General features: G+C 34.8%; 2 protein-coding genes across 4 annotated transcripts; both read right to left on the bottom strand.

Moving 5' to 3' along the window:
• Positions 1–81: 81 nt before the first annotated feature.
• Positions 82–15019, bottom strand: LOC140805986 (uncharacterized). The gene is made up of 10 exons (XM_073162386.1): positions 14982–15019; positions 13151–14033; positions 12944–13063; positions 12498–12546; positions 11916–12130; positions 11760–11828; positions 10383–10477; positions 9629–9722; positions 2754–2823; positions 82–1227 (listed from the first exon to the last, which is right to left on the bottom strand). Exons 2-10 carry the CDS (start codon positions 13973–13975, stop codon positions 419–421), a joined length of 2346 nt encoding a protein of 781 aa, XP_073018487.1. The 5' UTR covers positions 13976–14033; positions 14982–15019; the 3' UTR covers positions 82–418.
• Positions 15020–16838: 1819 nt separating this feature from the next.
• On the bottom strand, positions 16839–26739 carry LOC140805981 (NAC domain-containing protein 82-like). 3 transcript variants are annotated; one of them, XM_073162379.1, is made up of 6 exons: positions 24772–26739; positions 22419–22436; positions 22162–22247; positions 19410–19787; positions 17086–17402; positions 16839–16976 (listed from the first exon to the last, which is right to left on the bottom strand). In XM_073162379.1, exons 1-5 carry the CDS (start codon positions 24932–24934, stop codon positions 17271–17273), a joined length of 777 nt encoding a protein of 258 aa, XP_073018480.1. In that variant the 5' UTR covers positions 24935–26739; the 3' UTR covers positions 16839–16976; positions 17086–17270. The 3 variants fall into 3 exon arrangements, with proteins under 3 accessions (XP_073018480.1, XP_073018478.1, XP_073018479.1); XM_073162377.1 differs by having other exon boundaries at positions 22162–22436; positions 24772–25961; XM_073162378.1 differs by having other exon boundaries at positions 17086–17399; positions 22162–22436; positions 24772–25951.
• Positions 26740–26823: the final 84 nt, after the last annotated feature.

Below are 26823 nucleotides of genomic sequence, written 5' to 3'. Positions count from 1 at the left end.
GCTAAACATACTTTATATTAAAATTTGATATAAAGATAAGACAATGTTACATGTATCAATAATTGTGACATATGCTCAGGAAAAAAACTCATCTCATACTGAAGCAATAGATTCTACGAAAATCCTAGATACGATTCATGTTATGAATCACATTTATACAACAATGATGTCGTCGTAACCATGATCATAACTTGAAAACCTTAAAAAGATGCACACAACAGGCACAAAAACACACAAAAAAGAATGAAGAAAACCCAAAAACTTATAGTCAAGATAAGATGTTTTCATTTAGAAGTATACTTCCCAAGAGGATTCAAGAGAAATACAGAGAATTTATGAGCTATGTTTATAACATTTTGTTTCAAAGAGCAAAAGATGATCAATTTAGAAGTAACAAAGCACATCCTTGACAAAAAAATTATTTTAGGAGTTCAAATAGGCCATCAAAGTCCACGAATTCTTCAAGGAGGAGATCATCAAATTCTGGCGATAGGTACTTGCCTTCGGCATTGTGAGGGAATACGTCCATGTCCATAAAATTGCTCGGATTCATTTCATTATTTGGAGCAGAAAAACAAATCTCACTGTTTTTTACCTCGTACTTCTCAAAATCCATATCCACAACCCGATCTGATGCAGCTGAATTGCCATAATTGCTTTTGTCACCATTTGCATGCATAATCCCATTCACATTTTCAGCACCATTGTAAGATTGAGCTGCCAGGACCCTTTGAATGATTTTATTAGCAGTGCTTGGGGAATTAATAGGATCAGCTAAGTTTGGGCGATGATCTTGCTGCAATAGCGGTGAGATTTGGGGTTCCAAGTGTCTTTTTCTGACAGTTGAATCTTCCCTTAATTTCCCATGAAAAGATTGAGACCCTAGAGGATGACTGCTTAATAATGGAGTTGATGCAGCAAGTGCAGGGAAGTTCAATTGTCTGTCGGCAATGGCTGAGAATCCAAGAGATGTCATCTCTACTGGGGTCTGACTGTTTGAATCATTACGCTGCCGTTTCTGGCCATTTGATCCCATAGAAGTATAAACACCAGTGCTACCAAATCCATTGCGGCAGAAGCCAGTCCCAGTTCCAGAAATGACAAGAGAGGAAAACTGAGGTGGCAAGGAAGTTTCAGGAGGTGAATGCTGCAGCCCAGCTCGCTGATCTGAATTTCGCCCAGATTGTGATATGCCAGAGCCACATTGTAGAAACTTAGCCATACATTCTGATAGATCATAACACGAGTGAGCAGATGGCTGTAATGTTTAATCACATCTACAATAATGTATTTTTTCCAATATTGGGCAAGAAAGGTAGAAATTCTATGAAATCAGTAGGACAAGAGGAAATTTTTAAAGGAAATATACTGTGATTATTAAAAGAGTTACTTTACATGTAGACCTTCTGGGGTGGGCATTTCCCACCAGATCTTTCACTTATCAATGTGGAAGACAGCAAAACTTGAAAAGATGGTAATCGATTCCTTCCAGTATAGTTAGAAAAGTGTCATGTATTCTTTTTTGACTTCTCCTACATTAGTAGAACTACTATTCCTAACAACATGTCATTACTCAGATGTCATCTTATGGGTTAGGCCAGTGGAATAAAATGTTCGCTACATGCCTAAAACGTCAAGATGGTTAATGGATCGCATTGATCCAAAACTGATCCAGTTTAAGTCCAACAAAATCCGATATTCTAAATGAATCAGATTTTTTTTAGAAATTTGATCCGGAACCAGATCCAAAACGGTCAAAAACTGAATCCAATCCAGCCTCGAACCTATTTGTGTAATTAAGTTATTCTTCCGCTATAATGATATTATAAAATAGTTTACTATAACACATTATCTAGACATGGAAAAATATGATTAATCAATATTTCATGATTTAAAAACAAATAAAAGCTTCAAGTTTAATTACTGAATTTAAAATGACAATATATTGGATCAAGTTAAAAAACTTGAGGTTTGACAAGTTGTTCCACATCATATTTTACTAATCCCGTGCTCCTTTATATTTGCTTAAAATGACTATTGATAAGAAAATAAATTTAGCGGCACGTCATGGGCCCGAGCCCGCCGCAAAAGCGCGACATCACAATAAGCCACGCAGCAACTACTCCGTATTCGTAATCGCTTTATGAAAATGATTAAATCAAATTGTAGTAAACGTTCATTGTAAGCTATCATAACCAACTTTAAACTTTCATTTTCAACCAATAAGAGACAAGAATATTACATTTAAGAGTGTTAATTAAAAAATTATTCTATTTCAATCAAAATCGGTTCAATATATTTCATCTTGACCCAATTTTGGAGTGGGTTATACACCCAATCCAGTCAATATGGAACAACTCAAATCCGTTATACTATCGGATTGGTCCAATTCCCTCACTTTACACGATGGAACCAACTTAATCGGTCCGACTCGGTCCGGTGACATGCCTACTAAACAGATCCATTTTCCTAAGCAATATGATAACATGATTTTCCAAAACCAAAACGGAAATAAGAAGCTTGAGTAATACATGGAAATAGCATCATGAAAAAACATAGCATACATTAGATAAACTAATATAATCGGTACTATTGAGATAAAGTCAAGCGTGATATTGTCACATTATTAATTCAGTATTCCATATCTACTGCATGTATCTTGTCTCGGTATATGATAAATTACATACTCACTGAATGATAATAGTATTGAGTAAAGCAAACATAATATTGTGAACTGATAAACACTAACTTACCCGTTGGCCTAATCCCACTTTCTCGGCTGTAATGAATCAAATCATTCATTAAATTGAGCACCTCTGATATCTGTCATTCAGGGACAGAAAACATCAGTTAATGAACTGATAATCATATACACACTTTCGGTGACAGCGATATAGTTTTTCAGTTTATTCTGAAGAGCATGAACATAATTTTCCTTATCGCAATTGTATTTTTCCTCCTAACTGCAAAAGCCAGGACTGCGGCCAGCCATGACTATACTGGTTTCCCTTTTCCGTAGTACAATATTTTCTCAAGTAATACATCACACCGATCACATAGAGCAAACATCTTTTACTAAAGGCAACCGTTAATATTTTTCTACCAGTTATCTGACAAGTTATGTTTCGCTCTAAGTTATCCCAAGTGATCCAAAAAATTATTTGATGTCGTTTGCATAGTTAAAAAACTATCATTAATCCTCAACGCTTTGAAGTACCAACATTTTGAAAAATGTGGTTACTCATGTTCCAGTACAGTGTACCCTTCAAGACAAAAAATATTAAATTTATTCAACATTTTCTGAAATGTGACCATTTTTTAACTAAGTTATAAATCTTGGATGTATAAAACTGTGGTGACCTAAAGTCAATCACATATAAATAATGAAGTGAGGAATTTGGGTTTACCCAAAATTAGAACAAATAAGTATAAGATTTACTAATATGCTTTGATGAAGAATAACATTTGGTAAAGTAATGTCTTCTTGAATTTACGCTCATAAATGCTTTATAAGCGGCTGGGTTCAGGTCCACGCAAAGCATTGGAAATTACATGTTCAGCCAATAAGGTAGACTTCATATCCACTAACGTGGCTAGCAGTCATATCCGGACAGTTACAAGTAATGCGCTACCCAATTATGATAGCAGACATGTTGCATTGTACACAGTTCAGTCTCAAATATTGGGACAGAGGACAATTAATGGAACACCCGAGTCAGTCATGGTACACTGTTAAACCTAACATATCTTTCCAGGCTATTTTTGGCAATAAATATAACGGTGAAGAACACTTGAAAACAGAACATGGAAAGCTCATAAGATGGAACTAGAACAACCTATTGCTTCAAATAAGATGGAACTAGAACAACCTAGTACCTACTGCTTCAAATATAGCTGGAATGGCTGTTCCCCACCCATTTTAGAATCAGTAGAGGGGGAAGTTTGTATTCTAACTAGAAAACACGCATTAGGGTACACAGTCGGACACCTAGAAGAGTTAAAACTCGTGAGGGTTTAATGAAACCCCTAAAGTTCTGACTGAGTCGAAAAACACACTGATGATTGAGACATGCCATATTCATGCAAGAAAGCAAGTCTATAGTTTGACATAGTCCTCTACAACAAACATACATTGGGTAATACGGTGGCCGAAGAGGTGGCATCTCGATGTGAAGCATTATGAGTCTGGATCAGCTCCCAGTTTACATTGGGAATCAGCGAGATAATACCACAACTGATTTTCCAAATAGTGGAAGCAAGTCCAGTGAATAGGAAAATAGCTCTATATGATACACGAGTAGATGTTGGAATATGAATAAAAAGTTTGTTTATGAATAAAAAATTTGTTTACCTAAGTCCTCACTCCTCACTTAAAGGACCATAGCACTTTTAGTAATACAGTTATTCTGTTTATGAAGATGGTTAGCCAGGATGATCCATGCAAGATGATAGTATAGGGGAGCAACCACCTCTTAGCAGGCGGCTAGGAGAAGATCTTGCTAAGGATGGAAGGCTTCAATTAAACAAGACTGCCAGTACAAACAAATTTAATATCTAAGATCAAAATGCATGTGGCCGAAGTTAAGTCAATTTCAATGCTTAAAGTGCCAAAAGCACTATTCGTAGGCAACAAAGCAAGTTGTGAATTTTAGAAACTGATTAACACTTTACCTCATAGAATGATGGTTTGGTTCAATAGTTTGGAGGAAGATATCCGTTTTCTTGAGTTTTTGGTTTCTTAATTAGAAACAAGCTCCCAAAGTTCTATTGTTTTAAGGTTGCTTCACAATATCTTAGAAAAGTGCATGGTTTGAACCAAACATGTTAAATTTGGGCTTCTAATTCATCGCTAGCGACTATTTCTTTTGGGGGTATTGTCATGACATTGTCAAATGATATCTTCCAGGTCTCCTTAAAGTGCACTTATGGCACTACAAGACACATCCCAGAATCATATGAAACGAAAGAAGAGAATAGGGGAATATAAAGGGTATGGGAAGATGATTGTGAGGGGGTCGGGGTGGGTTTCTTGGAGATTTCTTAGAGTCTCTCGACCATATCTTTTGTAATAGAACATTGTATTATGTAGTTTAAATATGTTAAATGTGAGAACATCTAATTTATCACTAATACCATATCAAATTTTAGGGACTGAGTCTGGATATTGTAAAAAAAAAATCTTCCACGCTCCTTAGAGCGATTAGAGCATTGCATGATAACAGTGTGGAAGGGCCGAAGGGGTAGATTAAGATTCTAGGAATATGATCAGGAAGGAGTAGAATTTTCTAAAAGTGGATATCCAATCCATCCCAATTATTCTCCCCACATAATAGGCTTCTACTGAATTTTTCAGCAGCTGAGAAATTTACTGTGTTGCGAACCTTCATTTTTGGAAGAGAATTCCCCCAAGGAAATGGCAGTAAAGTCATGATTTTCATGCTTAGAGAAATTTAAAGGCACCACTTGACTTGTAGGATGAGATAATAAATGATTTACAATATGAAAATAATTTGAATTGTACGGATAATATAATTACTTTTAACTTAAATTATCGTATAACTTGAGCAAAATAGGAGAAAAATCAAAGATGTGAAGTCTTATCCTTCGTTCTAAATGGTGCCAAAGACTCAAAGAGTAGGAAATTGAATCATTAGAGATGTCTGGCTGTAGGAGAGACACAAGCTCATTTTCATGTAAATCCCTTTGTCATGGACCTACAAGATGGAAAGTTCAAGCCCAATGAATTATTCATTTATCATCTTTTATATAGAAATATGGTTTGTTTTTATCTTATCTTCATTTGAATAATATGATCATTTTATAGATATGGTGATCTTCTATTTATGACAGGATTTGAGTTTTTCTTTAGTAGTTAATAGGAAAATTTATCATGATCTTTAAGAAGTTGAATGGAAGAAAGATTTTATCAGGGGTGACAATTTTCCTCACGGGTTTGGGGTCACACGGGGAAAAGCTGACATAGAGACTGGAATCCCCGATTTTTTCGGGTTCGAGGCGGATATGAGATTACTATCCACATCCCCGAATCCGTCCCGAAAGTAATATTAATAATAAAATAATAATATTATTAGTATTAATAATATAATAATAATATTGTTTTTTAAAATATTAATAATAATAATAATATTATTAATATTGATATTAATATTATCACTGATAATAAGACTATAAGAGATAATAATAAGTTTTTGTTTGAGAAAATCCCCGAACCTTCCTTTGTCTTGTCTCATTAATATTTTTGAAACGGGGATGATAATTTAATTCCCGTGGTTTCGGGTTCGAGGAAAAGCGGGGATCGAGGCCGGTACGAGGGTGGGGATGGAATTCGGGGGTGGGGGCGGAGATGGAAAACCCGGCCCCGCCCTGACCTATTGCCATCCTTAGATTCTATGTATTTATAAGTGTGTGCATTGTATGGAAATAAATGGTTAAGCATAAATTTTCTTAAAAGCCTAGTGCTAAAAGATCGCGGAGTTTTCTTCAACTAGCCTCAAACTATCTACGAGATCATGAGGTTCTCTCCCAAAACGAGCCTCAATTTTCATCATAATTCCACCAACCCCTATAACTTGATCCACAACTTGGGATCATAATAAATTGGTATCAGAACCAATTGTCATGGGAAAATCCCAGGCACTACAACATCAATTTGAAGCTTTCATGAAGCTGTATCGGGAGGACATGACAGCTACTGAAAAAAAGCAGCAAGCTCTAGTTAATCACTTAGAGAAGATGCTCAATTATCTATCAACCATGCAGACTAGTATTGGTGAGGGCAGCAGTAACCACCGGCATGATGAGGAAGCATGTTTTGTGTACACAATCCCCATGCCACGATCGAGCTTCTCGAAAGTAGTAAAATCTCATATTTCCACCACAGGATTGCAACAATCAATAAATAATGTGCAAGAAGGTGAATTGGTCATTGAATGTGAGGGTCAAATCGCAGAGAATCTCCAACTACCGGAAATTAAAAAATTCACACCATGTTTCATTTCTCTTTCTTAAAAAAGGTCAAAGGAAATATTGATTGCAGTCTACAACTCCCACCTGAAGATTTTCAATCATTGCCCCAAGTTTTTGGGGATAAGCGAATACATAAGAGTAGAACACAATTTTCAATACCCTTCCCTCATGGTTGAGGACAACCATGATCTCCAAAGAGGAAATAATGTCATGGGCATACAAGAAGATGGAAAGTTCTAAGCCCAGTTATTTATTTTGCTATCATTTTTTATTTAAAAATATGGTTTGTTATCTTACCTTCTTTTGAATAATATGATCATTCCATAGATAGGGTGATCTATTTATGTTAGGATTTGAAATTATCTTAGTAGTTAATACTTCTACAGAAATTCATCTTGATCTTTTAGAAGTTGATAGGGAGAAGGATTCTATGTATTTATAAGTGATTACATGGAAATAAATGGTTAAACATAAATTTCCTTAAAAGCCTAGTGCTAAAAGATCGTAATGTTGTCTTTAACGAGCCTCAAACCATCTACGAGATCGTGAGGTTTTCTAGCAAAACGAGCCTCAATTTTCATCATAATTCCATCAACCCTCTTAACGCGATCCACAACTTGGGATCATAACACCGTTATTCTCTCTCTTATTGATAACTCCACCACCTTCTCGTACATATTCATATTCACATTTAAAAAACTCGAATTCCTTCCAAATACAAGGATTTAACTTGATATTATCTTTCTATAAATCGAATACCACAACCTTTAGAAAGAAAAAATAATCATAAGGTCTCTTTAACAGATATACTATAATAAAGAATCGTATGATTCAGTATAAGCATGCTAAATAGGACATCTAATTCATCACCAGCATCTATTCTGATTTTGTGGGGGCTATCCGAACGTTGACAAGAAATATCTTCTTCCATGTCCCAAGAGAATTGTTAGGGCACTACAAGAAACATTCCAGAGTCACAAGAAATAAAAACAGTGATGGGAGTATATTAAGGTTCTGGGAAAATGACGGGGAGAGGTGGGGTCTCAAAGAGGTCACAATTCTTTCAACTATCTCTGCTGCATAATGGACCTCTCAAAAATTTCAGTTGATGAGAACTTCACTGCAAGGAATCTTGGAGAAGAATTACTCCAACTGAAGAAGAGAAGGTAAGGTTCTTACTGTTCTACATAAAGGAATCCAAGTATAGAAAGTTGAATGATGGGAGGTTTTGGTTGTCAGAAACGATCAGCTCATTTTCAAGCAAATCACTCTCTTTCCCTTGCTGATGATTCAACCTTCTTCTCATACAAATTACCAACTCTCATTTAACAGGATATTATCGTTTAACAAAACTGAATATTCATATTCAGAAATAAAAAACTTTCGAGTTTTTTTCCCCAAATACCATGTCATGGGAAATTGTATGCTTTAGCAAAAGCATGTTGGATTTGAATTTGGACTCTTAATCCGTCAGTAGCACCTACCCAATTTAGGGGTTGGGTGCAAACTGTGAACATCTACAAGTGATATCTCTTCCACGTGTTTTTAGAGAGCAATCAGGGCATTACAGGACAATCTAGAATCATACGGAATGAAAGTAGGGGAAGATGATTGGGAAGGGATGATGTTTTCTTTGACAAGTTTCCGAATAATTTATATCATCTTGTCATGGACCTTTCTTGAACTTTTGAGCAGATGATAACAATAAAATTCTTGAGAACCCCAAATAATGGGGTTTCAAAACGTATTTCTTAAATATGTTTCCAGAGAATAAATTGGTATTTTAGTGAAGGTCTCACTTTGTTTCCTGAAAGAGACATTTCGTTCCGCAAACATCTCGTCATGTAAAAATGCGATGACTTGTTTAATTTTATAATAAATAGTGGGATACTATAAAATATGACAATATAATTTATTGGATTTTTAATATAATATACAATTTAAAGTTGCATTTCCATGTAAAGAAAAGATGAATTGAAAATAATGATTGTATAGAAAAATGTGAAACAAGAAGGAACCGTGTTTTGAAAAGGAATCGTCGCTCAATAAACTAAATACCTACAATGGTTAATAAAGGAAAAAATCTTGATATTAAACCTAAATTGATGTATTTTTCAAAGATTTTAATAAAACTAAAAATCAATGTTTCCCCTCTTTGCAATTTCATAGCTATTTGGTATAAAACTATGAAGGAATTCAATTTTTACCACGTTTGGCCACACTAACCAACAAATTTATGGGAAATCAACCATATGGTTGGAGGAGGAGAAAATGCAATTTTTTTTGGAAATTTGTGATACTTGAACTGCATAGAAGCCACATAAATAAAGGTTCGGGATGATTTTCGAATAACGACAAGGCAAAATAACTGAAATGTGAGAACATCAAGTATCAATCACAATGTGATAATAGTCGAGCAAAGATCTCGAAGGAATTCCATGGAGTTCTTGACCGACAGGATGAACTCGTGTTCTTAAAGTTTGTAACTCTGTGAGAAGACAACAATTGGGGTTTTTCAGGTGGTAATCTTTTACAAAAATGTGCAGTCCATAACCACAAAAATACTAAATATAGAAAGTCCTATGCTATGAGAAAGTAGGTTGAAAATAGAACAATTCCATATAACGGACATTAAAAGTACCTGAAGACATCGCACAAATCGCTTTACAATTCCTATTTGACTAATAAAAGGCATTTTGAGAGCATCCACAATTTGATAAGCAGATGAAACAAACCTGAAAAAGGAGAAAATACCAATTAAAACCCGGTATAGATGATGACAGAGAACATGAAACAAAAGGACAAATAGTAAATTCAGATTTCATATCCACAAGTCCACAAAATCGAAATCAGAAAATATTCACATAAATCATCAAGGGTTCCTAGTAGCAAAATGAGAGGCAGAAGCAAGGATTAAAAATTGAGGATGTTAAGTCGACATTATGATGCAGAAGATTTCAACCAGAACAAGCAGAACGTCACTAAGCTTCAAGAATATGGTGACAGAATTGGCTGGCTGAGCAGGTATCTTCAGCTGATGGGAACATTCTTAAATCAAAGGACCATACAACATATTGTTTCTGTAATTTTTACAATTCAACATGATTTTCCTCCGATGAGCAGATGACCTTCAATTATGTGCCAATAACTATCTATAATTGCTCAATCAAAATTCTTCTCAAACGGAACGATGATTAAGTAGCATCACTGATGCTTAGACTGAGTACAAGCACAAGTGTGTTTTAGCAAATGTAGAAATTAAAGGCAACACAAACATCATTCTAATCAGCACATATGAATTATTATCAAATCTCAAAAGATAGGTAGCTCGTTCATTTGACCACTAGATCTAAGGAAAAAGAAAATACGGCTAAAGGTACTTGATATAAACTTACATGTCAGAACTTTTTCGTAACTCTCCAAAAGGAACTAGAGAAACATCATGAGCAGAAAGCTGGTAGTTTTGCGCTGCAGCTCCAAGCTGATGAACCTAAATGAAGCACACTTAAGTATGAGAATTCTATTCCACATTCATCACATAAAACAATCACATAATTTATATGATTTTTAGGATTATAGTTGATTTATATTAAGAGTTGAAAAAATCTTTAATCTGTTTGGCAAGTATGTATCAAAAGGTTATATCCATATTCTAAGGGAATAAATATGGTATGTTTTGTGCTGTTTGTCAAGTGACACAACCTTTCGATGGCATGGTGTCATACAAAGGAGAGTAGAAAGTGTTTAATGGAGCGCCGTGCAGGTGATGACAAATCACCATGTACGGTTTCACATTGGCATGCCAACACAATGCCATGTAAGAGCTGCCTTAGTTACGTTACATAATCAATACAGTACAAAAATCTGGTCGGATGCCTAAGATGATAAATACGGGTTGACCTGACTGAACTCAATACGCACACTCCCGTTCCCATCCTTGCTCCGACCTGAGCTCGGACTAACCGTTGCCGGAAGAGACTTGAAACAACTTATAATAATGAACAAACCATAGATAAATCGGATGGTTTAGGACTCACTACTTTAGGACTATCAACTTTAGGACTCACTACTTTTCTGTGAGTCTGTTTTGGCACACACTAACTTGGCCAGTGGTCCAACCATACTAAGAAAGCCATCAGAGTTACAGGTCCTAGCGATAGGAGGGCTAACCCAGGTGTCGTTTCTCTCTTGTATGATATATCAAATTTCCCCTCAAGGAGCCCCCAATCCTTGTATGATTTCATTTGGATCTTATTAACTGATAATATTTGTTTTGAATTTTATAGCTCACACCTATTCCCACAATAACTTCAATAATTTCAAATGACCAACTCTGACCGTTAATTTCTAAGTCATCCAATAATGGTTTCGAGAAAATAAGCTTGCTATGATAATTACCCGCAATATAAATCACAGTTCATCCAAATTATTTTGATAATCAACTCAAGGAATACATGCAAAATATTTTCTGAGAAAGACTGATAAACATGAACCAAATGCACATCAACACGTAATGACATAATTCCACCAATGACCACTGTATTTCTATTTCGAGCTTATAATTCAAAGTAAATATAGTAATACCATTAAGACAATGTGGCTACTCGTGTTCCGACATACGAACTCCAAAATTTAACAACATTTTGTCCCATGATAGCATGTGATAAGCTAATGAATTTTTTTAAAAATTGTCAAACTTTCTAAAATCTAATCTCTAAATCTTGAAAGACGTCCCCTACAACATTGAATCAACTGGAAAAGCGAAAATTTACCTGAGAAGTTATGGAGTTGCGGCGTATAAACTCTTCATGATTCCGGGAACAAAAATCCCAAGAACAAACCTACCAGACCCAATCGCAACAAATTAAAACACAGGAAACTTAACTCCCACTAAAAAAAAAATCAAGAGCAGAACTGAAAACTCAAACCTTGAGGTCCGGAGAGAAAACAACGCGAAGCTGACCGTATCGAACGATTCGCACTTGCTCATATTCCGTCTCCTCAACTGCCTCAGAATAGCGGACGTAAATCTGACCAGATTCATCTCGATGCTCGCTGGGTGCATCGATTCGAAGATGCTCTTCTAGCAAACCAGTATCGTACTTGATTTTGTATAGCCTTGGCAGAGGCTCTCCACTGATTTCTATAAATGAAACATGTCTAATTTATTTATTTATAAATAGATTTTAAATAACTAAAAATATATATAGCTCAAATATCAACTTTTCTTAAATCTTATTCTTATTATTGTTATTATTATTATTGCTCATTCGACGTATGCGTTGCGTTGCATGTACATAAATATAATTTTGTAAATTTCAATTTATTTATAACTTTTTCTTCCTTGTTATGATATTAAAATAATGATAATTAAGACTCGAGATAGAAGAAGTTTCGGAGTGATCGTGTTTTTTTTTAAATCTCAATTATTAAATAAATTGAAAAAATAATACTATAAATAGAGTATATACAACATAATACTAGAGATCAATATGAATTTAAAAACATACCGAATCCACAGCCTGCCTTCTCATTACACAAGTCACATTGCCAAACTGCCTGCAACAATTAATGAATGCAAGAACCTAGATAAGTTAGCAACAATTACTTGGGAAAAATTGCAATATTTGCTTTATTTGTTTGCTTTTTCGTAATTTGATAAATAATACGATGAAAACTAAGTTTTAATTTCATATATCAATTTTTTTTTTTGCAATTTCAATCATTTTTTCTTGTGGTATTAGTGATGTGATGTTGAATAAGTCAGTAACTGTCGACGTCATAAGATGTCAGTATTTCTGTAAAATTGTACCAAAACAAAAATAAAAAACAAAAAATTAATTTTGACTAAAAAAAACAAAAATTACAAACTTTTCTAGTTATATGAGCCTCGATTTTTTATAATCCAAAAGGTTAAATTTTTTATAATCAGTGAGTGAAAAGGAAAGCAGCAAACCTTGGAGAAAAGAGTCTCTATCTGCTTATCTTTTTTGTAAAGAGAGACACACCATCTTTTCTTAGCATGGGGAGCAAAGAAATCAGCGACAAGTTTCTTCCAAAACTTGATATTGTTGTCCTGCATGTACAAAAGATTTACGCTGGTTAAATGTGCAAGTGCTAGTCTTGCATTCTTTTCAAACTCAATCATAAAAACAGCATATACTTTGGGTCTGTTTCGCAGCTCCGATACGAATTCATTCACACGTTCGCCACCACTTCCAGGTTTATAATCTGAATTGGATCCACATTTCTCAGGTGGGACATCTTGTTTTTCAATCATGATCTGTTTTTCATAATCAGTTCCGTTTTTTTCGATCTGTCGAACCAGATTTATCTGAGCCCAAGTAGTCATTGGAGAGACTGAAGATAATGTAGGTGCATGTAGAGGCTTAGCTTCAGCATTAATATATCCCTGGTTCTGGCCAAGATTTTGTGGAAAAGTACTGGAATTCGTCAACAACCTCGAAAACTTCTTGGGGCCGTTTAGGCCGCTTGTCGTAGTTGCGGTCCTCGGGGAATTGAACATGATCAATCCACAATCCTTTGTTTTCTGCTGATCCCAGATAGACTGATCCCTCACTTCTAGCATGTTTGGAACAGATGATTGTCCTGGTATCCCTCCATCCAGAACTGCTAGAGATTGATATTTCTCGCTAAACATCGAGTGTTTCCACGAATCTTGAATCTGAATTTCATGAACAAGGGGAGATAAACCGGTGTTTCCTTGATTTTGCATCAGCTCAGGAGAGTAAAAGTCAGCGATTCGTTTCCCATTTTCAAGAACTCCTCCTCTTGTATATATATTGCTTGACGATCCAATCGGCGCTCCTGTCGCGTGCTGCGGGCTAGGGTGGGGGAATGAAGCGTTCCTCGCATGCTTCGACACAGGAACACTTGCTAGTTTCAAGCCTTCGGAGCTTAGCTGCAGAAGTACTGCTGATAGGGGCTCGGATCCGCCGATTGGGATTGGTAGACCGCTCGACTCCATGTGATCTCGAAAAGAAGATATATAAGTTCAAATTTCTGATGCTAGAGCTGTTCTTCGTCTGCAAAGAAATGGATTCGTCCACAGATTGAGGATGTGGGTGTCTTAAATTAGTCTTTGAAATTATATTCATGTTGAAGAAACATGTAAAAATACATCGGTATTAAATTTTCTTTACCAAAAACTGGATTTCATTCCTTTATTTCCCTGCTTTATTATCTTCTCCTAAATTTTTCAACAAAATCCTAAAACAAACATAATCTACACCTTTAATTTCTTCACATGCATTATTTCATTACTTTCTTTTCTCTCTTTTTATTTTCTCCATTTGCAATTCTAAATCTAAACACACACTCGCACGCAAAAACAAAAAATGAAGGAACTCAAACACAAACGACTTTAAGTACATCAAACAGACACAACCTTAAATCTTCATTTGAACAAGATCATATATATCTTGTTTAAACTTGATTAAAACAGAAAGAAATTTTCTAGATTCATATTCAAATAAAAAACTTGGATCGCTGAAATATGGTCTTGATTAAAAATATATATTTTTAATTTATCACCCTTCTTAATTTTTTTCCGGAATGAACTTCAAACATATAGGAAACAAAGAGCAGATGCGTATTTCAAAATATTAGTCAAACAAATATTATATTTTCAGTATGTGTCTACATATGGAATAAACAGACATAATCAGAATAATCCGATCAGCATCTGCAGTAGACTAATTGATTTTAAGACACAATTCAACACAAATTCAAGAAATTGGACAAACGAATGAACAAAAACAAGAAACTTCAGACAAGAAGATACCCAAATTAAAAGAGAAAAAAAACAACAAAGAACAATGCTAACATCTCAGAAACTCACAGAACTTCGTTTCTTGTTCAGCGAAAACCTTCGAAGTTCACAAGATATTTATGAATCAAACATTAATCATAATAACATTAACATATAATGTAAAAAATTGTGGGCATTCTGAAAAGCTAAACAAGAAACTGACCTGTATATGTAAACCCTATATATATACTTTTTTCTTCTGCATGCAGAGAATTGTAACCGAAGCTAAAAGTAAAGGGGATGGTGAATTCCAGGCAGTGGGGATTATATAGGAGAACGTGAAGAGGTTGAGGCTGGGATTTTGCTTCGGTGTGCAACTTTGTTTTGTAACATGAAATAATTGACGTGTGGAGGGAAAGACAACAAAGTGACCGTTTCTTGAATTCTTTTCTTGATTTTTCTTGAATTGGCAAAAAGCTAAAGATAGAAAAAAAGTAGTGGCACGAGTTGAATTTCTCACTATCAAAAAAAAAAAAGTTGAATTTCTCAAATACTGACTATACTATCAGCATTACGCTAGTATTTATGGAATTCATTTCTTTTTCACAAGTCAAAACAATATAACAAATTTGACTTCTATTTGGACTTTTTTGAAATTCCAATAAAACCTTTATTTCCCTCTCACTTCTGTATCCGAAAATCAAAACTGCTTCTTCTATATATAAAAACTTCTAAACTTATCCTACATATAGCAAAAGTCGACTAACAGCTTGGTCTCTACTCATGTATCTTATATTTCATGGTCCATAGATTTTAAAACCGAGTCAACTATCAATATTAAAAACTAGTCAAAACACATATTTTAGGGTAAAAGCCTTTCTTAAATCGAGTTATGGAATCAGTTAATTTTTGTAATTGAATTATACATAGTCAATTAGTATAGATATCACAAAAACTCATGTGACCATCTCACAAGTCAAATTTGTAAAACAGATGTTCAATCCGACGTAATTCAAAAAAAAATATTATTTTTATGTCAAAAATATTATTATTCATGATAGTTATAGATTGAACTAACCCGTCTCACAAAAAACTTATTTTATATGTAAATTATATCGCCACCTATAGTTTACAGTGAAAATATGTGGAATTTCTTATTTTCTGAAGAAACATTTAATATATATTTTAATTAAAAATGTAAATTTTATATTTTAAAGAACTAGCAAATGAAATTAAACTATTTTCCGAACAAGCATGCTTGTCATAGCGACAACTATTTAAATTTATTGCCTAAGTCGAGCTACAGTAGATCCCATAAAGAACAGAGAAAATCTGACCAGGTTCATGCCTGAAAAAGAGTAGAAACTCTATTAAATGAGAGACTAATTCTAAGGTTCATGATCCACGAGACAGAGAAATAAGACCGTATATGACAGATTGAGAGGGAACTAAAAATGGTGGAATCAGTTCATACCAAGCGTAAACGAAATAGACAAAGTCCCAAACAAAGCAGCAATACCATGGATAATTAAAACTTCAGTCCACAAAATAAATCCAATGAATCCCAAGTGACAGTCATAATAGGTGAAACTGCTGGAGATAGTTTCTCCAGCTGCTCTAACAGGTAGACTCCACCCAACAGAGATGGAGAGAATCTACATAAAAATAACCATAATTTTTTAATTCCTTTTTTTTTTTCCGAATGCTCATGGTCTCAAAATGAGGAGTACGAAGGCAAAATCCAAATGCTAAAAGAAACATCCCAGTTTTCCAAGCCAAGATGTGCTTGCAAAATGTCAATGCTCACCAAAAGTTCCAAGTTCTAATATTTTCTTAAGTAGATGCGACAGAAGCTCATCACATAATAACCAGCTCCATCACAGATTGTCATCATATCCAGCTGTTTCCGTTTCATGATAAAAAAAGACCCCCGTTCTGCAGTTGTCCATAAGAGGCGTCCAAGCCAAACATAGCATTAGCTCCATGGTAATAATCATCATTTCCTACGTTTCAAGGTTAAAGTATAAGGATGGAATGTGTAAAAAGAGGAATACTGAGTGGAGTTCTTTTACAATTTAAAAACCAAGTTACTGGTCTCACCATCTGAACCAGATTCAGAAAACTGTCTGCCATATTTGATTCTTCTGGCACCACAGGTGGTTGACTTGAGAAGTCTGAGGCATACAGCATTAGATCCACGGTAATAATTATCATTTTCCTGTATTTCAATTATTAATGTTAAAGGAAAAAATAAAATAATAAAATACAGGAATGAAATCTATGGGAACTCCGTTTAAAATTTGAAAAATCAAAATTAATGGTCTCACCATCTGAGCCACATTTAAAAAACCTTCAATCTCAGATTCTTTGGGAAGCAATGGTAGCTGACCAATGCAAGAAGCATAATGGGCCGCACCAGATAAATTGCATCCTTGCATATTCTCATTAAAGTAGGATCCCACTCTGTCACACATTTGAAATTGTTCGGTGCCACAGACTGCAGTAGAGAAATTCACACTGAGAAATCAATTCCAGCTTCATTTATCTGTGTATAATGTGCTTGGGCATTGGTGCTGGTGTTAACATCATTCCCATCAAAACCAGGTAAGACAATGTTCTTTCCCTTGCCAATGAGGTCAGCCTGCTAAGCACAACATACTTCAGCACATCTTCAAATCAATACATAAAAGTGGATGAAGTTTTATTTCACTCGCATTTAAAAATATGGATCTATCTTAATATTTCAAGTTGTGGCAACCAGAGACTGAGAATTTGTTTGGCATAAGGAGCATCAAACAGTCGAATATTTGTAAGAAAAAAAGAACAGAGGTGTATGCCAATGACACAGCATTTCAATACAATAACAAGGGATAATCATAAACAAACAAATTTATTGAATAATCATAAAAAAAGAAGAAGAAACCTGGGACCTCTTTCCCTAAATTTTGATTATTAGCGTTACAAAGTCAGAAATTTAATTTTCACCGACAAATTCAATAGATCAGTGTCGCTGATAAGCCACCAGAATCATAAAGATGTTAGTAGGACCTTCATGATTCATATGCAATTTTGGAAATACCTCAGAGCTGATGCAGTTAGGTGTGTAGATAATCTGATAAATTGTATGTCATCATTGGTACTTCACAGGATATACCCTTTCCACGTTTGCACCTCATCGCCCAATTTTGAATAAATCTAGTCTTATGATATATCTGATTTGTTCAAGATCTGACCTATCAAGTACATGTTTGATATTCTTGCACTCAAAAGTGATGTAGATGTTATTTTTTGCGATGTTACTCCTATAATTTTGCTTTTATATACCACCTTTCAGTATTCTCCTTATTTGTTTCAAATGATGAGCATAAATTGAGACTTTCTCCATTTTTACCTCAGCCTACCAATCCATCAGCATAATGATGTATCTGTTTCTATTATAGGCAATCGAAGCCTACCACAAAGCATTTGTTCCTAGTAGATACCTCAATGCTATCGTAAGGGCTACTGCAATAAAAACAAAATTAGAATTGTCTCTCACAAGCTAGAAAATCCAAAATCGAAACCGAGGACTTATAGTTCGTTTTGCTTCCTAAATACAAGAAACTTGAATAACGTAGAACCAAAGTTAAAACCAGTATTTATTCATAAATTTAAGGTCCTGAAATATACATAGATGACTTAATTTATATAATCAAGTTGATTTGATCACTTCACTAGTCATACCTTTATTTTATTCTTGACATTGATAATTTAAATGAATAAATTTCATTTTAAACTGGTTCAAATCATAACATAATCGAAACCATATTTAGATGGTTCTGTTCTGAATGGTACCTTTCACTGGAACTGGAACAGGAACCATCAATTTTAAAATCCTGGTCATGTTTACAAGAATCTATTTTCAGTGTATTAGTGTTAGTTTGGCAAACTAATCTAATTTCTTAGTTCCACGTCTTACACTGGCTAAAGAAACTAATACATTTGTTTTTGGCTCACAACAAAATTGAGCATAAATGAACAAATATTATAACCACAACTGCTTCAAAAATTTGGCTCATTTTGGTTTATGCTTTGTTTAACCCAAAAAAAAACCATATGATGCTTGCCACAGCACTACTAAAATATTACCGCACTAAAGCAGACCAGACAAAATCATGAACTCGTGGTTGGTAGTCCTAATCAAATGATTTAAGAATGAAGCTTCTTTCTAATATTTTAAAAAGGGATGCACATAAGGGAAAAAAACTGATGATTGACTGCATGATTACTATACAAATTAAAGCCTTATACCAGCTCACACCATTTATGTGGCTAGATGATCAAATTGGGTATACGTATGAAAAGACCCAAAAATGACGGTACAAAAACAAACACATTTGAAAATTCAAAACGAGTAATGATGCCATAGTCATGTGGTTGATAACATTCACGTGGTTATATCATATGCAAACACGTTGCATCTCTTTCATAGTTCATATTTTTATCTTTCTAAATGATACAGGTGGCCACGTTCACCACTTCATGCATGGCCGAGATGTGCCAGGATGAGGAAATAAAGGAACAGGAGGACAAAACAATCAAATGCATATTTAACTAAAAGGATATGATGAGATCAAAAAAACAAATCAAAGTTGATATAAAATATAACTACCTCGAGATTTCCATTGTCATTCAAAAGCAACATAGTGTCATTCACATTACAATCCACAAGCCAGGCTAATAAACGCTCAAGTTCAGCATCTGGTTCATCCACAAGAACCTGGCTGGTAGAAGGGCCCACTGAGGATAGTGGACAATAAGCAGAAGTGCTCCCAGGATCATTTATGCCTGGTTCAACTGAAAGGCTTTGCTTTTCAGGCAAAACTAATGCAAAAGTTGGACCATTACATTGAGAAGATATGATATGATTTTGAGCAATATTGATATCATCACTAGCCCAATCTGCCTCATCAAATAGGGCTCCAACACGTGAACCATTTCTTGGACCCAAACCGTTCTTCTTAAAGACTTTACAAAGCACATAATTGTCCTGCAAAAACGGCAACACTTGAATAGGAATTTTATAACTTTCTCATCAAACATATATCAAACAGGATGAGTGCCTAGAACTATCTAGCGGTTCATAATATAATTGAAGTGTTAATAGTTTCATGCAGTTTATGATAATCACAACTTCGTTTGCAACATCGAAGAATAGAAAAAGCAACTGTAGTCAAGAGACAGTGTGAATGCAAGTCATAGAGTTTCATATAAATCAAGGCCTTATCATGCATCAAAACAATCTTATTTGATTGCCAGAGACGCTTATGATCCCTAAAAATTCATACTTTAACCGGAAAACATGGTCTATTACTTCTATTGATAATCATACTTGACTTAGTTGGATTTATCTGATGATTTGAAAAATTATTCAAAGATTTCCACAATATATGGTCGAAAAACAGTTTTAACCAAAATAAGCATTCCTCAAACTAATAATGGAACTTCATCTTTAACAAATATTTGGGGAAATTTTTTTAAATAAAAAGACATTGAACATCAATCCACTTGTCGTGTTACTCCTCAACAAAATGGACTTCCTGAAAGAAAATCCGGCATCAACACAAAGTTGCCCAAGCAATAATGTATTCTATGCATGTTCCAAAGTAATAATGCGAGAAGCTGTTTTAACATCATGTCATCTAATTAACAGGAAGCTAACATGTATTTTAAAATATACAATGCCCCTAAAGAGTAAAAATGGTTTTCGTGAAAAATGCATTGATCTTAAGCTGAAAAATGCATTGTATTGGCCATGTGTTACGGACCCAATTATTGCCTAGATCCAAACAGCCCAAGAGTTACAAAACTTTAGAAGAGTCTAGAAAGAGGGAAAGAAATAAATATGTGAAGGAGGGGAGCTGTTATTCATTCTGTTTTTCTTGTTTGAGTGTTGAGACTAGCTTTTGCTAATGGAATTACGCAGATATATGAAATCTATTATCAAGAAACTTTTGCATAAGTTGCAAAAATAGACTCAATCTAAGTTCTTATGTCTCCAGCAATACTTTGATTAGCCATTACACCAATAAGATGTGAAGAATGGCTTCCTAAATGAAGACTCAGAATAAGTGTTCACAGAGTCACCACTAGGTTTTGAGAAGAAATATGGCACATATAAAGTATGTTGCTTAAAGAAAGCTCTTAATGGACTCAGCAGTCTCCCAGAGCTTAATATGAGCAATTTAGAAAGGGTTTCAGAAGCCAGGGGTATTGCCAATTCCAACAGGATCACGCATATTTTCAGATGCTCTAAAGTAGGGGACGATTGTCATCGCATTGATGAAATCATCTCCATTAGCGATGATCATGTTTAACTTAAAAGATCGAAAGAAGCACTTGTTAATGAATTTGCGATCAAAGATCTAGGAGCATTGAAATACTTTTGTGCAGTGTAGAGTTTATATCATCCAGAGAAGATAAGCCTTCTGAAAGAGGGGCTTATAGGCTGCAAAGCAACTGAGGCACCAGTTGATTGTAATGTGAAGCTCCAACAAGTCACGCCTAAAGAAGTAGCAGAAGAGATCGGTACCAATGACTTGTTTTAAGACTGATCTATCTTTCACATACTTGCCCTGATATAGCTTTTGCACTTGCCAATTTAAGCACTCCCAATGCCAAACACACATAATTTTTAGGTATTTGAAAAGAACTCCAGGAAAAGGTTTATTATTTTAAAAACATGGCAGCCTCAAGCCACAGTTTGCATCAATGCAAATTGGACTGAAAATGTCATTGATAGAGATCGGCTTCTAGCTATTGTACGTTTGTTAGGGGTAATTTGGTTACATGGGAAGCCAGAAGTAACTTGTGGTGGCTAGCTGTGTCGGGCTGAGTTTTGAGATCTTGCTTGAGGTGTTTGTGAGGCAATGCGGATCAAGAGATTATTGGAAAAATTAGGAGTCTCTCATTCTATGCCTATGAAAGTATTATGTGACAATTAAGCATCTCCATCTGACATAACTCAGTTCTTCACAATGGTGTGAAGCATGTCGAGATTGATAAGCACTTTTATCAAGGAAAACTGGATAATTATATGGCTCATATTCCAAGTACAAATAAGGTTGCAAATATTCTTACTAAAGGACTACCCTCAAGAGAATTCGAGTACTTCGTCCGGAATATTCAAGCTGTACAAATCTGTATTTTCAGTAAAATTAATCTAATATAATTAGCTTAAATTTAGCTTTCCTTTACAGTTCCTTTGTATATCTTTGAACACAAGGCATGCAAATTAATTTTATATTGCAATGAGAAATTAACAATCTTGATTTCTCCTTTCAACATTCTTTTTACAAAGCCGGTCAACTTAATTAAATTGTAAACTTTAAATATTTCAATCAGTAACTAGTTCGCCAATATACCTGAGCGCCTGTTGCCGCCAATTCTTCATCGAGGATCTTGTACTCATGAATAATCCAGTCAGTTCTTTTCCCTACTGGTGCGTGACCTAGGTGGAATACCAAGGTTTTCACAGTTCCAACAATTTTATCATTGTAAAAGACATTTCTGTCTTTTCCAGTAATTTTCCAATATCCATTATCTGTAGTACGTTTCACTCGGAATTCACTTGCATACTTCTTCTCTCTAGGGCAAAAGAAAAACCATTCCAGATCCTTACCTTTTAAACAAGCTTTATCTGCAGAAGAACAAATAAACCATTACTACTCTAAAATTTGTTGACACGATAACAACAATTGGAATTGAGACTAAACAAACAATATACATGGCTGGCATGGATGATGGTGTGAGGGAGTCAATTTTGGACCTATTTAACTTCCCTTCTCGGTTTGTGGGATGGATCATGGAGTGTGTCACAACAACCTCGTATTATATATCTTTGAATGTACAGATTCATGGATTCTTTCTTGATCAATGGGGCCTCGCACAAGGTGACCTGTTATCCTCTCTTCTGTTTACATTATGTATTGAAGCGTTATCGATGTCTCTGAATCACATGTCTTTATCCCCATCTTTTGAGTTCCACCCGAGATGCAGTAAGCTGGGTATTACACATCTTGCATATGCAGATGATTTACTTCTATTCTCAAAAAGGGGATATCAGCAGTGTTTCTATGATGATGGATTGCTTGAATCATTTTGGTAATACGGCGGGGTTGACAGTAAATATGATGAAGTCTAACATATATATGGCTGGTATGGATGATAGTGTGAGGGAGTCCATTTTGGATATGACATGTTTTAATGTTGGCCATTTTCCGTTTCGATACCTCGGTATTCTTCTTGCATCTAAGAAGATGTGCACTTCAGATTATACTTGTGGATGCAATTGGGGCTAAAATTAGCTCCTAGCCAAGACACTCACTATCATATGTCGGGAAGATCAAAGTACTTCGATCGGTACTTCAAGAGGTAGAATACTTCTGGTTATCTATTCTACCACTCACTTCTAATATCGTGGATGACATTTATAGGATTGTAGGAAGTTTGTGTGGCCTTCGAAGCAACCTCCTATCTCGTGGAACATGTTTTGTAGATCAAAGGAAGATATGGGCATGGAGCTTAAAAATTTATTTGGCTTGGAACTGCTTTGATTGCAAAAACGTTGTGGAAGATTCATATGAAAAAGGATAGCCTGTGGGTGAAATGGGTGAACGAGATAGATGTACAGTTTGGTGGTGTTTGGGAATGAAATTGGAAAAAACACGAGTCTCATTTGATTAAACAAATTGTGAGAATTCGAGAAGTTCTTCTACTTAGACAACCCTCGGCTGAGAGTGGGGGATGCTGTTGGAGAGTTGGTTAAGATTTCATGGTGGTCTTGCTCGAGCTTATGAATTCTTTGTTCAAAAAGAAGGGAAAACCTACCATTTGGAAACATTGCATACTCCCCAAGCATCGTTTTGCCACATGATTGTTTGCACACAGTAAATTCCTAACTATAGATAGACAATGCGATATAGAGAACAAGATGTATGTACTTTGTAATAACAATAATGAATCAGCTCGTTATATTTTCTTTGCATGTGATGTGTCGAAGAGAAATTGGAATGACATCAAAGATTGGCTGCGTAAAATCAAGGGATCTGCAACATCGGTTCAGAAAGCTTTCCGAGGTGTCTATAGAGATAATTCTGCATTGTCGAAGTTGACATGCATTGCAGTGGCAACATGTGTCTACAACATTTGGAATGCATGCAATCGAGCTATTTTTGAAAAAGAAATGCAGTGTCCCGAGGGTATCATTAGAAAATCAAGATCCCAACTCTTTGATATTCGCCAAGTTATATGGATATAAGCTCTTGATTGCATTATTATTATTTATGATGTGTGTGGATACGATCATTTTTGCTTGTTTCTAGAACCGGGGTATGCCTTGTGTAGTTGGTGATGATATCATGGATTTTATTGGTTCGATATTTGCTTTCTCCCGGGTATGCCTGATGTACTTGTACAAAAATCTTTATACCTTATTTTAATGGATTTTATTCTTTAAAAAACAAACAAACAATAAAATACTAAATAAGTATCGAAAGTTGAAACGGAGGTGGCCAAACCTCAAGCCTCCACCTCTAAATACAGTTTGATGCCTAGGAAAAATAGGAAATAAATTGTACTTTTTAGGTAATTGTTTTTAAATTTCTAGATTATTTGCGTTTATCCTTTATAATTTAGAATTTACTTGGTGGTTGAATGGCACCGTTGGTGCGTCTCAGTTGTACTAGGGCTTCAACTACACCATGTCCACCCTAAATTTTTAATATTAATAATATGGCATAATGATCTTTATTAAAAATAAAAGAAAATATCAAAATTAAGATGCATCTTTCTTAGCATGTTCTACAAACAATAAAGTTGACAATTATTGCGCCTACAAATTCATTCCCAGAATATTAAGAAAATCTATGTAAGTAAAAATGTTTTGCTCATGTGGTAGAGTATAATTTTTACTAGATAAAAACAGAGAAGTGCCACATAGAATGAAGGGGAAAACAAACAAGTAATACATTTACCTGGAAGATCCCATGGAGCGAAATTATGAATGTTGATCTCTGAAATAGCTTCAAAATGAAGCTTCTTTCCCGTAACCTTTCTCTTGAGATAGTACATCACCAGCTCAACATCAGTTGGATGAAATCGAAAACCCGGGGGTAGGGTGAGGGACATCCTTGCCATTGAAAGAAGAGAAAAGAAAACACGGAATCCAACTTACTTAGACTTCCAAAAAAAAAAATTATCCTGCACCAAACTTTTATCTAACCTTTTTCCACGGAAAAACACCCCTATGGCAATCAAAAACAAAGAAGAAAATAAAAGATTAAAATGTAAATACACCACAATTCCCTGGATGACAAACCTTCCACTAAACTACAGGAGTGATAGTCAGGTCCAATGACGAAATAAAACATTGGTGGTGCATCAAAGCCCCTCTTGGTTCTTGAAATATAAAGTACTCCAGATTAACCACTGATGCTTTTTGTTGGGATCAAAAGGCATACAATGTGCAAAACAAGCCCTACCGTTTTCACAACATAGGTTTATAACGCAAAAACACCAATAAAACCCTCTTCAAATAATATGACTAAATTAAATAACAAACAGATCACAAAATAAATGTTGTTTTGAAATACTACATTTGGAACTCGACTACAAGGACAAGAAGCCAAATCTAATCGTAGATCCAAAACCATAGAAAGGCTTATGAAAGGTGACCGATTCAACAAGAAAGCACGAGAAAACAAAACAAACTATTTTATAGCAAAAAATTGTTAAAAAAACAGACAAACAAACCTTGAAGGAAGCCCTGCACAGAAACAAAGAGGGGAAGGTGGATCAAAAAGTACTAAGGTATAGAAATCTTATGAATGGGAGAAGGAAATGAGAGTAAAATTATAGGTAGCATTGGATTTTAGATAGAAGATCACGGGAAAAGGTTTTAGAGAAAGCGAGTACCACAAGAGAATTTGCGAGGACTTCTGGGGGAAGCTTGGCTTCTCATTGGTTGATTTATACAATCCTTATACTTTCTATGCACAAAAAATTGAAATTATTAATATTTGCGGATTTGAGTTCACTAGATTACATCGAATTAATGACCTGCATTATATCTTTTAGCGAGTTAGGCATATGCGTCGTAATTGATTATACAACTAGTTAACGGTTATCATATAGAAAGTACTTCTTTGAAAAAAAATATATAATAATAATAATAATAATAATAATAATAATAATAATACCTAGGCATAATTCTACACGGTAGTGTGTGCACGATTTTAGGGAAAAAAATAGTTGTGCAACAAAATCTACCTGGATATGGTCGTTGTTTAGTAGTCTACGCCATGGCAGTTACTTAACTCTTGTGAAAGATAGAAACATTCCATAATGTTTAGAAGACATGGAGTAGTAAATTTAGTGCTACCCTTTGTGATTTCATTGCAAGGAACCAAATCCAGATAAAAAAAACATGCCTGCAATTACATTTTCATGTCATTGAATGCAAAATTTAGTGACACAAAGGAACCGCTAGAATGTAGATAATAAAAGAACAAAATACTATAAAGTAAATGTATGTGCATTTAAATAGAATTCTTAATGTGTGGCCTTGAGTGTAGTAAAATTAAATTTTGGATGCCACTTCCAACCGTATTAGATTGAAAACGCTGGCATAGTTCAGCAAAAATTACAGAGCCTAGGAAACAGGAATAATATTATCTTACAAATATTGAGAAGCCTTCTGATCAACCCTTGAATCCAGCTCAGGATAAAATACACCGATACACTCTCAGTTTGAGAATGAGTTACAGAAAATATTTCCACCAAAAGAACGAACTTTTAACATAACAATCAAATATAACATTTTGACAAAATGTGAATCACTAAAATATGCAGATGGTATTTAAAAAGTAAATTTATGTTGAAAGCAACATTTATTTAGCATAGATGTGAATGCGACCAAAATTTCCTATACAGAAAAAAATTAACATGAATAAACTAAGATTGGTTTTAATAAAAACATATATGACATACTTTTATCAGTTTTACATAACATTTCCAATGAATTTTAT

This window comes from Primulina eburnea, chromosome 11, assembly GCF_022965805.1.
Source record: "Primulina eburnea isolate SZY01 chromosome 11, ASM2296580v1, whole genome shotgun sequence".
In the NCBI taxonomy this organism is placed as follows: domain Eukaryota; kingdom Viridiplantae; phylum Streptophyta; class Magnoliopsida; order Lamiales; family Gesneriaceae; genus Primulina; species Primulina eburnea.
The sequence above is the reverse complement of the archived record's forward strand: the minus strand, read 5'-3'. Positions and strand labels throughout refer to the sequence as shown.

Bases quoted from the DNA above. Each gene is read 5' to 3' on its own strand.
- LOC140805986 (XM_073162386.1), bottom strand. From the start codon at position 13,975: ATGGAGTCGAGCGGTCTACCAATCCCAATCGGCGGATCCGAGCCCCTA. The intron at 10,478-11,759 runs GTAAATTTTCGC...TGCTTCATTTAG, and splicing joins GCAACTCCATAACTTCTCAG to GTTCATCAGCTTGGAGCTGC. The intron at 1,228-2,753 runs GTAAGTTAGTGT...ATGATCTATCAG, and splicing joins AAGTGGGATTAGGCCAACGG to AATGTATGGCTAAGTTTCTA.
- LOC140805981 (XM_073162377.1), bottom strand. From the start codon at position 24,934: ATGGCAAGGATGTCCCTCACCCTACCCCCGGGTTTTCGATTTCATCCA. The intron at 19,788-22,161 runs GTATATTGGCGA...CCGTTTTTGCAG, and splicing joins TGGCGGCAACAGGCGCTCAG to GACAATTATGTGCTTTGTAA. The intron at 17,403-19,409 runs GTAGTTATATTT...TGTTGTGCTTAG, and splicing joins ATGACAATGGAAATCTCGAG to CAGGCTGACCTCATTGGCAA.